The sequence below is a fragment of the Lycorma delicatula genome, chromosome 5 (genome assembly GCF_047948215.1).
Source record: "Lycorma delicatula isolate Av1 chromosome 5, ASM4794821v1, whole genome shotgun sequence".
Lineage (NCBI taxonomy): Eukaryota > Metazoa > Arthropoda > Insecta > Hemiptera > Fulgoridae > Lycorma > Lycorma delicatula.
Genome location: NC_134459.1, coordinates 96,280,045 through 96,295,419, shown reverse-complemented (window position 1 = coordinate 96,295,419; position 15,375 = coordinate 96,280,045). Strand labels below are relative to the sequence as shown.

Below are 15,375 nucleotides of genomic sequence, written 5' to 3'. Positions count from 1 at the left end.
GCGCTCATAAATATGTTTCAACCTTTAAAACTATGATTTTTGTTTGGGAAACAGTGTAGTCTATAATCGCGTTGTCTTAAAGCCATTTATTATCAATTCATATATATCTAATCTAATTTTAGTCGATAACGAAAGTAGCAGTAAAAATTTGGCGTATATGCAGTTGTCTGTCAAGACATGTTGGATACCCTGTTAACTTTAATATTGAAAACAGAAAGGACATAACCTGAAATAGTAACCTCACTTTTGTGTTGATGTGTTGTTTTTAATATTAAACATTATGGATGTTCTTTATTATTATGAATATTTGTTAATGCAGAAATTTAAGGAAGGTGTGATATTAATAGAAGAACCATTAAAGTATAGAAGTGAAGTTTATGGTGACGTGGAAAATAATTGTGAATTAAGTGGTAATGATAAACAAATCAGGACGCCTATTTTAACTTTATTAATTATTTTAATTAAGAAAAAAGAAGACAAGAGAATGGATAAAAAGTTGGCATGCTGTCAATTACAACTTGCTTGTCATTGGTATAAATATAACAAGTCCTTGCTTGCAAAATATGACTATTTTTGTTCTGATGAAACCATAATTGTTTACAATAAGAATGATTACAAAGTAAAATACAAGGTTGGTTTGTAATTATTACTTTTTTAGTTTACATTAAGTTATAGTTACTGTTTAAGTTATCCTGTACCTTTTAAATATTTAAATTTTTATGAAAAGTTATAGTGTGCGAGTACATTACAGTATAATATTATTAATTTAACCATCTTAAAGGAACATTAGTAGATGTACAGTTTAGTAACAGAAAATTTGGATATCTTTCCAACTCAATAAGGGACCATCATAGTTTTGTACTTGCTGAGCCATACCAATTAACAGTACTAGTACATTATAGCACAACCTACTTTTTCTTATTTCTGCCTTATTTTACTTTCCTTCTTTATTTATTGTATAACTTATTTACAATAATTTTTTAATTATATTAAATAATTAAGCATTTCATATTCTCATTACTTCTTTTTTGTAACACTATATATTTATTCACTACCCACTTTACATATATATATATTATATATTATATATATATTATATAATTATTATATATTATTATTAATTTTGTTATTTTTATGGTAACTGGATACATACTCATGAACATCGTATTTTTGTTTATTGCTTGAATTCCAGTTTTATATTTTTATGTATTTATTATTGTATTAGACAAATGTTAGATTAACATTAAGTGACTGTAATTTTACTATTTGGATAACCAAATTGGAGGTGAGATCTAGGGTCTGTTACTACAAAACAAGCTGCCATATAAAAAGTTACTTAGGGATTTTTTGGTGAAATCTCTTTCATTCATGAATGAAGATCTGATTTGGTAGTATAACAAAGGTTCTTGGTATAAAGAGGGCATACGTACAGAAGTTGGTTAGTGATTCTGCTTATTTGTGTTTTATCGTGCTATATGTGCAGCAAATTATACAAAAACATTTCATAAACACTCATAATTCCAAAAACACTCATGCTTATTTGTGTTTTATCGTGCTATATGTGCAGCAAATTATACAAAAACATTCCAAAAACACTCATAACATGATTCTGCTTATTACTGTTATATGGTTTGTGTGTTCATGGTTGCAATATACTTAAGTAATGTGTATTCATGAATTAAATATATTAAGGAGTTGTACAATTCAGTGAAATTGTCATTTCATGAGATTTGCACCAGTGTGCCTTACAAGGAATAGAAAATTGAGCAGCCAAGTGTAGTCGTAAAGATAGACAAGATCTTATTTTCTTGTAAAAACCACATTGGTTTGGTTTCCTCCCAGTTGTGGAGTTGAGGAACATCTGACACAAATTGGATGGTAACTGGTAGATTTTTCATTTTGCCTTGGTAATAACTTTCATCGCAAATCTAAAAATTTTGACAGTCACTATTTTCTGAATTAACTCTTTCCTCTATTATTACTTAAAACTTTGTAATCATACTTCATTCATTTTCATCTCTATTCTAAAGCTTTAAAATAAGTTGTAAGTTGTTTATATGTGTGTTTATATATGCAAAAGAGCTTTTACTGAATGTACACATTGTACAAGAAATAAACAATATTTATAAAAATATGACAGACATTGTTCATAATCCTTGAGGGTTTGAAGGATTGTGATTTGGGAATATTAAAAATATTTTCAAAAATTCTTGTATTTTAACAGTCAAACCCCATTTTAGCAAAAGACCCTGTTTTAGCAAAGAACTTGTCCAGTGCACACACCATGTAAAAATTATTGTTAACAGTTTGTGTCTTCACAATAAACTTCCTACCAGGTTATACATCCTCAAGCAACTGTAATTTTCTTTTATAATTTATTTTGAATGTGTCTTAAAAATCAACCTCTCATAAACGAAAACCAGGTATCTAATAAAAATATATGTATTTTTTGTTATAGGCTGGTCTGAAAATCTCAAATAATCATCTATTTCCCAAACTATAATTTTCAGTATCGAAAATGGTTATTGTATTAATAAGTTAAAATACGAGGGCAAGTCAAAAATTATCTACACTTTTTGTTTTACAATTTATTTACACAAAAGTAGGGATTCAACTTGTACATCATTTTTCTACATAGTTATCTCCCTTGTCAATGCATTTGGTCCAGAAGTCCACAGCTTGCATATTCCTTCCAGAAGAAGGTTTCCATTTGGTCACGAAGCCACTTTTCCACTGCTTTCTGCACATCTAACTTAATGAAAAATCGACGACCTCACAAAGCATTCTTGAATAGCCCAAACAGATGAAAGCCAGAGCGAAAAAGATCTGGGTTGTAGGGAGGGTGTTCCAGTAACTCAAAATTCAACTTGATGGTTTGAATGGTATGGCAAGCTGTGTGCAAGCAGACATTGACATGGAACAACACTTTTTTTGACAATAGACCTCAATGTTTGTTGTAAATTGCTGGCTTCACCTTGTTTTCTGACATTTCACTGTAACTCACACTGTTGATCATAGTTGCCTTTTTCATGAAGTCTTCCAGTATAGACTCTATTGTGTCCAGAAAAAAGGTTAGCATAACCTTTCCCACTAATGGCTTATTTTTTTTTTTCTTCGTCAGATCTCTCGGGTGTTTGCACTACATACTCATGTACTTCAATTTTGGCTCATAGTGATAAACCTGTGTTTCATCACTGGTGACTGTTCTGCTGAAAAATATGTCGTCTTCTTTGTTGAAGCAATTGAGTAAGCATTGGGGGATGTCAGCTTTTGTTCTGCAGTAAACTGTCTTGGTACCAATCGGGCACAGACTTTACAGAAGCCGAGCATGTCATAGATGATTTGATGGGCAGAACTATGACTGATGTTCAAAAAAGATGCTATCTTGTCAATAGTAACTTACTTATTCACCAGAACCAACTCTCAAGCTTGCTGAATCTTGTTATATATGGTGGAGGTTGATAGGTATCCTGCTTCCTCTATGCATGTCACACACATCCTGCCATTTTTAAACTTCTCGATTCACAGAAAAACACCTTAACATGATGAAGCACTATCCCCATATTGTGATAAAGGTCTGCAATGAATTTCAGCTCTTTCACACCCTTGGACTAGAGAAATCTGATCACTGCTCATTGTTCATCCTTGGTGCAAAGTGCTAGTGGAGCGGACATATTTCCACTGTAATAGCCAAACAGCAAATGATGAATTGGATCAAGTTTCACACAGGTAACCACAGTCGTACCAATCTAAGCCGTCATTCACAGAAAGCAGTATGCCAACCTTAAAGGTGTGTTATGCTGAAAGTGTTGTTAATTTTTGACTTGCCCTCATATGTAATGTGTACATTATAAATTATAATGAAAATGCTCATTTTACAATAAATGATTGCAGTTTTGCTGATATTTTTATTGTAATTTAAACTACTGAATCTCTTGCCTAATAATTAATTAAAAATTATGCTTTTTATAGTCACAGATATACGAGCAACTTCTTAGCTAGCATTTGATAGCCTAACTGTAAATGCTGATTTCTATTTTGTATAATTGTTTATTATTATTATTACAATTATTTTATCTTTCATTTATTTATTTGTGTAGTAACAACAATAGGTTTACACCCTCTTACGGTTACTAGATAATAAATGAATTTTTTGTAGTGTGTGAAAAATGCCATGCCTGACCAGGATTTGTACCCGAGACCTATGGATGAAAGGCTGAGATGCTACCACATCTGAGTTATTATGAGTGTTTTTGGAATGTTTTTGTATAATTTGCTGCACATATAGCACGATAAAACACACTCAGTATTTTAATAAAAAGAAAAAATAGTGAAGCAATGAAACTTACAAACATAGTCATCACCTCTATAAAAACTTCTTACAATAATATAAAAACCTTTTTAATCTATGTAATTGAGTTCTCATCCAGTTTACTCTATGACAAAAATTGACCTAGTTTTAGCCAAAAAAAAATTCTCCAAGATATTTTTTGCATAAGTTTGATACTGAACCAAAAATCAGTTGTATATACATTAATTAGATTACTTTTATACGGATTTGAATACTAGATTGTGGATACCGGTGTTCTTTGGTGATTGGGTTTCAATTAACCACACATCTCAGGAACAGTCGACCTGAGATGGTACAAAACTACACTTCATTTACCATACATATCATCCTCATTCATCCTCTGAAGTAATACCTTTACGGTGGTTCCAGAGGCTAAACATAAAAAGAAAGGAAAGATTTCTTTGCTTTAATTATTCATAAAAATAGTATTTAAAATATATGAATTGTACTTTATTTTTACAAAAATGATTTATAATAATTTACAAAATTATTTATAAAATATTTTATTGCCATGAAAATTTATGTTTTAAATAAAAAACATAAATTAATATTTTGCTGTATCATAATTAAATAATTGATATGCATTTAGTTATTATTTTATAATTGTGTAGTTTAATATTTTTCTGACAGATGGTCTTTATCAAAATTTCTGTTGTGTTAATTTTGTTAAATAATATTAATTCTATACCTGGATAGATGAAAATTACTACTGAATTAAATGTTTATATTTTACAAAATACTAGCATTTAATAGAGAGTAGAAAGTGTTTAGTAATGTATACTTCATTGCCTACTTTGCTTCAGCACAGTAGAAGTAATAAGAAACTGATCTTGAAACCACACACTCATCTGGAACTACTAAAAGTGCATTTGGTTTTATCATCAGCCAAACAATCATTAAATCTAAAACACTTCACATCACTTATACTTAACTGAGATTAAGCCAGTGGCATATAGTTGCATGGTGTGTTGTTGATGGAAAATTGACCATTAAGAAGGGACTTAATAAATTTTGTTTTTGTTCTGAAAACCACATTCACTGAGATTTTGTAAGCTGGTTTCTTTGAATAATTTTTTATTTTTATTTATGTATATTTTATTTTAAAATGTGCCAGTAATGGTACAGTTATATTAGTTTGTTAATTAATAGTTGAACAGATTGCATTCTAGCAGCAGGATATAATTATTTTGTTAAAATTAATTTTTAACATTTTTCCTCTGATTGATTCTTCCTTCTTATAATTTCTTATGAGTATTTTTCCAGATATATATATATATATATATATATATATATATATATATATATATATATATATAGTTCACCAGTTTTATTTTAATAAAAAATTAAAATTTTAAATTATTTTATCTTTATGTATATACTGTGACATTTGGTCTGTATACCAACCTGATTATTTCAGATTATTTGGTACTTGTTATGATTCTTCTTTTCTACTTTATTGTACTGCTTTGTTTAAAAATTTACAGAACCTTTTATATTTTATTCCCTCTATATGTGTAGTACCTTTTAACGTCTCTTTTTAATATATAAGCAACAGTACATATTTGGTAATGCTTGGATTTTTTTACTCATCTCTTCAATTTTCTTATTTTTATGATTTGCCACTTCTAGAACTGAATTTTTCAGGTCAGTACCATCTCTTCTTTTGTGCACCATTAGGCATTATTATAAAATTTTCATTTACAAACCTGTGATAGTTATCCTTTAGCATTGTTTGAGTTGGTTATAGTTTATTCTGTAACAATTATTTAGTCTTATCTCCTACAGTAGTTCAGATGTATCTTCTTTTAAACTATTTAAATAATGTTTGTATTATAAATAATGTACAATTATTGTTGTATACAAGGTTTGAGAAGTTGTTTCTGTTTGCAGAAGTCAACTTTTGGAAAAAAAAACTTGAAATGATACTTACGAGAGATCCAAATATTTACTAATTATCTTTGACTTTATCGTTTCCTACTGCTTTCTCCATCCTATTCTATTGGCTTTACTGGCTCATCCACATTTAGGAGTGGTTTCCCATTTTGAGGGCATTGGAGTGCCCCACCATGTGCTGATCATTCACCCTTCAGACTGTTGGCATTTTGCAGAAGAGGTTTCCTTATCATGGGTCTCCCTATCACTACAAATTTTTAAAGTTTCAGGATACTACTCTTTGAGATTTCCTAGATGTTGCAGCATCACCAGGTTATAAGGAACACAGTTTACAATTTTGCCCAAGATTACTTTATCTTATTAATGTATGTATTTTTTACTATGAGGTGGGTAATTTCATGTTAGATGACTTAAATTTGAATAAGGCCCCACTCAACCCTCTCCAATTTTGAATAAATTTTTACAGGATATGCATATGGTTCTTACATGAACCCTTGCCAAATTGCAGCTCCGTAAGTAGTATGGTTGGGCCACTAGTCACATTTTTATGAATGCTACTTTTTTTGACATCACAACTTAAATGAATAGATCATCAAGTTTGTTTTATCATTGCTCATGATCTAAAGGCCTGTCATGCTGAAACTTAGTGATCTTGTTCAACTTTTTGGGTACAATAGCTTAGTTGTAGAACAAAAGCTCAGTTTATAGAAGATTTATCACAATATGCTATCAAAGTATAATCTATCATAAATCATGTACTAACAAATTTGGACTAAACTTTATCAGCCTGTATCTATTGAAAGAATAACGTTCTGAAGCTGATTCTTTAGACATTTGCAGCCTGTCAGCATGTCATAAAGCTATGCAATGGCATCTTGATTGTTCAAATAATAACTGGGTTATCTAAGTTCCAAGTCTCCTCAAAAATTTTATTAGTCAATTTTGGCTCATTTTCAACAGGCCATATCTCAAATGGGATCACTCAAATTTTAATTTTTCTGGCACTATTGAAAAGAGCTCACTTTATTTGATCAGGAAAAGTTGTTTTTATTTTTGAGACACTGCATGTAGTATCAAATAAACTTGTGTTTTTCATTATGTTAAAAACATACACATTGCACAATCTTGTGTTGGTCCATGATGGCTTAGCCACTATCAGTCTTAAAGACCAGCATCCCCATCGTCACGTCCAATAGTAGGCAAGACCAGCCATGGGTGGGTCTCTGCCATAGGTTCCCAAGCCTGATTGTAGGTGTCTAACTGGTTCCCAAGCCATAGCGTTTCGTTTTTCATTGATTCAGTTGCTGGAATGTGTTGATGATAGCAATTACAGTTGCTTCTGGCAAGCTACCCCTGCCATGCTGCTGATGGAACTGGAATGATAGAAATAATTTGGTGGTCTGGAATCCAACAAATGTCCTACCTGGCTGGCCAGTAGAATGAACGTGTAGTCCATTAGGATGCATGAAACTGACTACGACATCATTTTCTTCATTTGAAACTTAAGAGACATTACCAATCCATGATTTGCCATCAAAAATATAGGCAATGTATTGGCCTCGTTGTAAGGCTGCAATATTTACATGAGAAATAGCTGTTCTTTGACTTTGGTCAAAATTTGCCACAAAACAATTTGTGTCATTGGATACTCTTCTAATGCAAACTTGCCTTTCATTCAATGGCACAAAGTTATGTCTCTCTCTTGTTCCTGATTTTATGCAGACATTTTTAGATCTTTCTTCTTGCTCAGTTTTTAGTGCTTCAGTTTCTTCTTTTTGTTTCTCAACTAAATTCTTCATTTTGCAAAACGTTGCTACTCTTTCTTTTACAGGATCTGGAATCTTCTTGCCACATTTTTTTTTTGGCAGTGCAAGTATAAAATTTTCTGCCTAAGTTTCTAGCTGCTTTTCCCATCCTTTCTGAAACATCAATTTCTTGCATTACCTCTTTTGTAGTCTAGCTTTGAGGTACTAATTTCAAAATCTGCAATTTTTCAGGCTACTTTGACAATTGCAACTTCTTTTTAAATTCTTTAATCAGCTGCTTATAATCTAAGCATTTGGCAGGACATACATTACTGGTACTAAGTTTTTGAAAATCATTTGGATCAAAGCCTCCAGCAGCAGCAATGTTATGCATAATTGCCTCGTGAGTTTCACTTATTTTTCGTTTTGCATAACCTTTGGTGGCATCCCTTGTTGAAACCCTTTGAAATTTTAGAGGGGAGACCCCAATAGCAGCTAGACTTGTAATGAGTGATTCTGCTGGATATGCTAACTCTGGTTCATCTTCTGACTGGATGAAGTTGACTGAGGCTGTACTGTTTTCTTTGCTCCAAATTGTTTTCGACTAGTTGGACAAATCTTCTGACCAGGTTTTTGACATTGCTCTTTGTCACAGCTTTCAATTGATGTGCTGTTTCCACATTAACAACCAACCCATAAGCCCTTTTTCACAGAATGGTCCTTTACACCAAAAGCATTACACAGGATTTCTATAGAAATTCATACTTATCCAAAAGTATTGCTTTGTGATGAAAGCATATTTGGGCATTTTCAGCAAGACATAATTCACTTCTTTGGTTAAGTAATTCTTGTTGTTCTACTGAAAATTCTTTGATTTGTTTGAAGTCTTGTTGAGGTGTATGTTTTCAGATGATATGCAGAATTATCTCCAAAGCCTGTGCTACATGGCATTGAAACATTACCTTTGATATCCTTGAAACTACAGTTCAATTTTAACTTCCAATTGCCTTTGTTTTCAATATGTGATATGTAAAAGTGCTGAATATTTCCACCTGAAATAATTGAACAATCATAGATGGTGAAAACTGTTGTGGGGAATTTTGGAACAGGACAAAAGAAACTTAAATGACCAGATAAACATTTTTAAAAAGTCAGACAGCTTAAAGAAATTTCTCTTTACAGAAAAACACATTTAACTAGTAATGACAGCCGACTTTGCTGCATCATTTAAAAATGCACACATTCAAAAAATCTGCACATTCTTCACACAAAGGTGACCTTCAGAATCATAGTCAAAGCATGTTTTTAAACTTCATTGTTATCTTTAAACTTGTCTGTCTGAAAAATCAAAGAAACATTTCTTGGTAAAACAAAGTGAGCTCTTTTCATTGGTGTCAAGTAATCCCTTTTGAGATATGGCCTCTTAAAAGTGAGACAAAATTGACTAATAAAATCTTTGAGAAGACTTTGAGCTTCAGAAAGTTATTCTTTCAGTAAATACAGGCTGATAAAGTTTAGTCAATTTTTGTACAACAAGATTTATGAACCACTTTGATAGCACATTGTGATAAATCTTCCATAAATTAAGCTTTTGTCCTGCAACTAACTCTACCCAAAACGTTGAACAGGATCACTAAGTTTCAACATGACAAGTCCCTTAGATCATAAGGAATGATAAAACAAACTTGACAATTTATTCATTTAAATCGCAATGTCAAAAAAGTAGCCTTCACAAAAATATGGCTAGCAGCCCAACTATATTACTTATGGAACTGTAATTTGGCAAAGTTTCATGTAAGACCCATAGTACATCCTGTAAAAATTTCATCAAAATTGTATGGGATCGAGTGGGGGCCCTTAGGCCACTTGATATGGAATGACCCAGTTGTGAGTTAATATTATCAATTATAAATTAAACAGAAATTGTGAATGATATTTCATCCTAGCATTTAAACTCTTCACTGATAAAAAATTCTAAAACAAAATATTTACTATTTCCATGTTAGTATTCAGTTTCCTTTAACCCTAGAATGCTGCCAATACGTCTTAAAGACGTAAGCGCCATTTTACTTGTTCCCTCACACCACCAGATTGTCTGGTGGTGGAAAGATTTATCTTTCTCTCACCACAAATTATTCTTTCCTTGCTTTGTTCTGTATGAGACGGAAAATGAAGTCTGTACTACACATGTAAAAGTGAGTAAACTAAATCTTTTATGAAATCTGCACATCTTGTAGGCATACTGTCAGTAATACATGAAATATAATAAAAATATATGAAGCTCAGAAAGAGTATCAAATCATCCTAACATAAATGAGAAACTTAAAAGAAAACAACCATCACAGGAAAGGATAAAACTAAAAAAAAAAACATCCATGCATTGAAAACCTAGGTGAAATTTTAAATGTTGATGGTGATAAGCTCAAGGAAAAAGTGGGAATGAGTCACAGAACCTCTAAAAGAACAGAAAAACACAAAAATCTCAACAACAAAAAAATTGTTCACATTGGGCCACATACAAAAAAATTGCAAAGGATCTCCGTGATCCCTTAGAATTCATCAAACTATTCTTTAATCGAAATATGCAAACCATTTTATTGCATACAAATAAAGAAATAAGCCGCCAGCAGGCAAATTATTTGGATCCAAGTCATTCTACTTTACAAAAGCTTGCTATGGAAGTGTTTGAAGCAACTTTTGGACACATAATTATAACTGCAACCATAAAAAATAATCACTTGCCAGCAAAAATTATTTTCAAAGTACTGATGTGGTGATAAATATCGAAGCACCATGTCATTGTTTTGGTTTAATTTTTTAATAAATTCTTTAAGGTTAATGGCGAGTAGAGTTAAAACATGATCCTTTCAAGGATGTATGGGATACATTCTTTTCTTTCAAACTTGTAAATCATGTTACAAACCAAGTATCTATTTTACAATTGATGAACAGCTAGTTGGATTCAGAGGAAAGTGTCCCTTTAGAATATATTTTCCAAGCAAATCAAATAAATATGACATGAAAGTTGCAATGATCTGCGAGGAATCAACTAAATATACGATGGGTGCTAATATTTGTAGCATCATTTGTATTTCTTAGTTAATAAAAGTATGGTTATTCTTGCATTTTGGCTTTATTTCTATTTATTTTTTGATTGCTTAGAATATTAGGTAGATTTCATTAGAAAGCTACCTAATTGTAATGAGTACCATGATTTGACTTCCAGAAAATTTTGACATATCTTCGCATTTCACATCCCCCAGACTCCAAAACCACAGTCAGTTCAAATGTTTATGTATATATATATATTTCACTTTCTTGTGGACACATAATTTTGCACCAATCACTTTCAAATTGATGCATTAAATATAATGACCCAAAGTTTCGGTCGAGTTTGTTAATGAGCAAAATTAGACCATAGGGTGGAAATGGGGGGGGCTTTTTCAAAAAAACAAAATATCACTATAACTTTCTTATTTGAAATATTGAATTCATTTAAAGTTCCTACTATTCTTTGGATAAGGGTCTAAAACTTATCTAAGTAAAGATTTTTGATATCACCAACCATTGGCCCAGGGGGTGGAAAAAATGGGGTTGTGAAGCCAAAAAAAAAATCATAATCAATTTAAAGTGGTCATTAGTCCTCTAAACATTACCTAAAACCTTTGTCTGAAACAATTTTTGTTGTTACAGCAAGGGATGACCAAGATGTTGCTGGAATTGCAAGATGGGGCTTGTCTTATGCTAAACATGTGAAATTTTTTTCACATGTAACCATTGTCATATTGAGTAAATTTGAAGTTTTTCTTAACTGTAAGGTGGAAATCTGTTTTATCCCCTACTTAGCACCAGTGAAATCTACTTCCACCTTCTGGCGCGCTGAAGGGGGTTCTTTTAAAACATAATGCAGCATATCTCTTTCAATAAATATTATGGTTGTAATTCATAAAAAGTACTTTTTGAACATATACATTTCTCACACGTATATGGAACAATCATGAAAAATAAGATCAGGGCAGTGTTTTAGAGTTAATAAATGATGATAAGTGGTTACACTGAAATTAAAAAGATTATGAACATTAGCTTATTTCTATCCTCTATTTCAAGATCTGCTGTTATCTAGGCTACGAAGTAGTTGCTTGGAAAGAAAAATAAAGTTGATTTATGCTGCTATATAAAATACATTTTTATACATTTGGTTTCCATATTAACTATACATTATTTGTTAATGTACAAAATATTTTTTTGGAACATATTAGGCATTTAGAAGAGAATAATATATTTATCTTATCTACTGTAATTTATTTTTCATCTTTGATTTATTTTTATGCCTTTGTTTTAGAGAATATCTTCTGAACTATGGTTTCTTGATACAGCACTTAAGCAGCACCCAAAACGTTTATTGTTATTTTTAAACTACGAGCTTAAATTACAAAAAGAACCACAAGTTATTGATGAAAAAATTTTTAGTCATTATGTATGTCAGAATAATATTTTAGAGATGTATCTAGATAATATATTTCAGCAAAGAGATATGATACTTCCTTCTGAGGTATGTGTCTGTCCTATACTAATATATATATATATGTACCAGGTAATTCAAAGAGAGGCTTCACAACTTTAAAAGCAGATAAATATTTATTTAGATAACTTACAGATTTGGTTGAGGTCTCATTTCATAGGAAACATCAAATTTGTCACCCAACATTCACTTTGGTTTGATATGGCTTCCATTTGTAGTGCATATACATCCAACCTGAAGTTGATTTTATTCCAGACTACAGCCAGCAAGTCGGACATTACCTCTGCAGCTGTGGCGTTAATTCAAAATCTTAGCTCATCAGAATCAGCAGGCAAAGGTAGTACATAAACCCAGTCTTTAATGAAACCCCACAAGAAAAATATAGTGGGGTCAAATCTGGTGGAGCAAGGTGACCATGCAGTTGAACCTTCATGACCAATCCACCAATCTGGGAACAAATATCAAGAAAATCTTGGACTTCTAGGAGATAATGAAGTGGCACCCCATCTTCCTGATAGTAATGTTGTTCACCTGGGTTATCATATTCTAACTGAAGAATTAGAAAATTTTGAAGTATGCCCAGATAAACAATAGCATTTATATTTCTTCTTCTGGAAGAAAAACAGATCATACAGTCTTTGCTTAGGGCACAGAAAACATTGACCTGAGGGCTATCACAAATGTGCTGCAAAGGTTCGTGAGGGTTTTCACTACCCCATATTCAGCAGATATGGGTGTTCACCTTGCTGCTGATGTGAAACATTGACTTACCACTAAAAATTACAGTGTCTAAAAATGTATCGTTGTCTGCAATTCTATCCATCATTTCCACGCAAAACTGCAGCCGAGCAACAATGTTGTCATCTTTAATGTGTTGAACCACAGTTGGTTTGTATGGCTTCTAGTACAGTCATATACATAATACATGCCAAGCAGTCATTTTTGGAATGTCTGTCTCACATGAGGCACGTCAAATTGATTTCTTTGGACTACCTGCAAAACTTTCTCTGAGTTGTTCCACAGCAGCTTCAGGGACACATGGGCGTCTTGGTGATTTTGTATATAACAAAACAATCTGATTCAATGATTAGTGCCAAGAGTAAATAGTATGCCTAATGGGAGGCTCCCTACCATAATCTGTACAAAAATTATATTGACCTGCAGTTGCTGACTGCAAATCATGAAACCAAAACACATAGTGAGCATGTTCTACACCAGTAAATTTATCCATTTTTAACAACGCTGGTGGCCCCAGTGAAATCGGTGCTAATGAACTATGCTAATCAAAACTTGTGTTTTGCTATGAAATGAGATCTCAACCAAATCTGTAAGTTACCTGAATAAATATTTATATGCTTTTAAAGTTGTGAAGTCCTTTTTGGATCACCTGTTATATATTTACAAAACAGGGGCTGTGATTAATAGTCCTAATTTTTTACATAATGTATAATAAAGCATACATTATGCTTTTGTGTGTGTGTGTGTGTGTGTATCATATCATAGTTAAACATCATTTTTTTAATTATTTTTTTTTATTTTAGATAATTAAAGAGATATATCTCTTCAAAATAAGATGAGTATTTATCAGAATAATTTTTAAAATGGGACTTGTTAAATGTCTCAGTCATTAAATAAACAAATTATTCTGCTACTATTATAATCTACTGATGGATAATAAAATATTGTTTTGGTACCTTCTATTATTTAAATATATTTTAAAGACTAATTTATGAATTTTGAATAATTTAAATGAAATTTATTATATCTCTTTACCAGTCATCTTGTTCAAATTTTAGTTGTTCCTTTTATTTTTCATTGCTGTTCTTACATGTCTTTTTTTTTCAAATGAGAGATTTAAACTTTTAATTATTGATTTTTAAAATTGTCGCATTTTCTTGATTAGAAGATATGTGTTTATTTTCCCTAATATTATCAGCAAATTAAATCTTTGTTTACTGTTTTTGTACTTTTTTAAACGTTTCTCATTTTACATCAGTAAATAACTGTCTGTAATTTTAAAATTTTATTTTGATTTTTCCTAACTTGTCATATTTAAAAAAGTATACATTCTGAAAAACACAAATGTTTATAAAAGAACTCATTAGAAACAAAAGAGAGAATGCCAAAAGTGATAGAATTTTTAATTAATCTATTTGGCACTTATTATTATTATTGTATGGGGTTAGGGCCTGAAGCCTGGATAATTCCCTGGGCTTCCCCTTTTGCCTATTAGGCTTTAGGATTCATGAGATTATGCCAAAATAACAGGATCGATGCCACATCCTTATTGACTATTTTGTCCTCAGTTAGCAAGAGCAATCTTGTCAAGACCTTCCTCCTATCAACTAGGGCCAGACAGGTGGCACAGAATATAAGACGAAGTCTCATCCTCCTCTGAGCAAAAGTGACATAGTGGATATTTTATAGTCCTAAGATGTCCTATTGAGCTTATACATTGCCAGAGTTTTGCTTTTATTCATTTTATTTTTTGAGTGCTTTAGCTTGGTGACAACTATTGGCTTTCACCCACTCTTTGCAATGTTCCTCTATGATCAAGTTTTTGGACAGATTTGTAGGTAACCCCTACTCTTGGTTCTGGATCACTGAATTTTCCTTGGCTCCAAATTTGGCCATCTTTCCACTACTTTGTTTCTTCAGATTCCCAAATGAACGAGGATCCAGAGTAGTTGCAGCGGTTTATTCCAAGCTAGCTTTTCAACCGCTGTATGGCATTCCTGTACCAGCTTGGATTTTGTACTATATATTTGTAGGGCTTGTAAAGCACCTCTACTATCTGAGCAAATGTAGGTGTGCATGGGCTTTCCAAGGTCTGTATGCATATTGGATTATAGTCATAAGTTCAG

General features: G+C 31.8%; 1 protein-coding gene across 2 annotated transcripts in view; it reads left to right on the top strand.

The window, feature by feature from the left end:
• The first annotated feature begins 42 nt into the window (after window positions 1-42).
• LOC142325234 (uncharacterized) overlaps window positions 43-15,375 on the top strand; it is a 38,928-nt gene continuing 23,595 nt past the window's right edge. Inside the window, exons 1-2 of one of the 2 annotated variants that reach the window (XM_075366714.1) lie at window positions 43-631; window positions 12,332-12,541. In XM_075366714.1, coding sequence (XP_075222829.1) covers window positions 281-631; window positions 12,332-12,541 — 561 coding nt within the window. In that variant the 5' untranslated portion in view covers window positions 43-280. The remainder of the gene's footprint in view (window positions 632-12,331; window positions 12,542-15,375) is intronic. The other variant, XM_075366716.1, reaches the window with a different exon arrangement.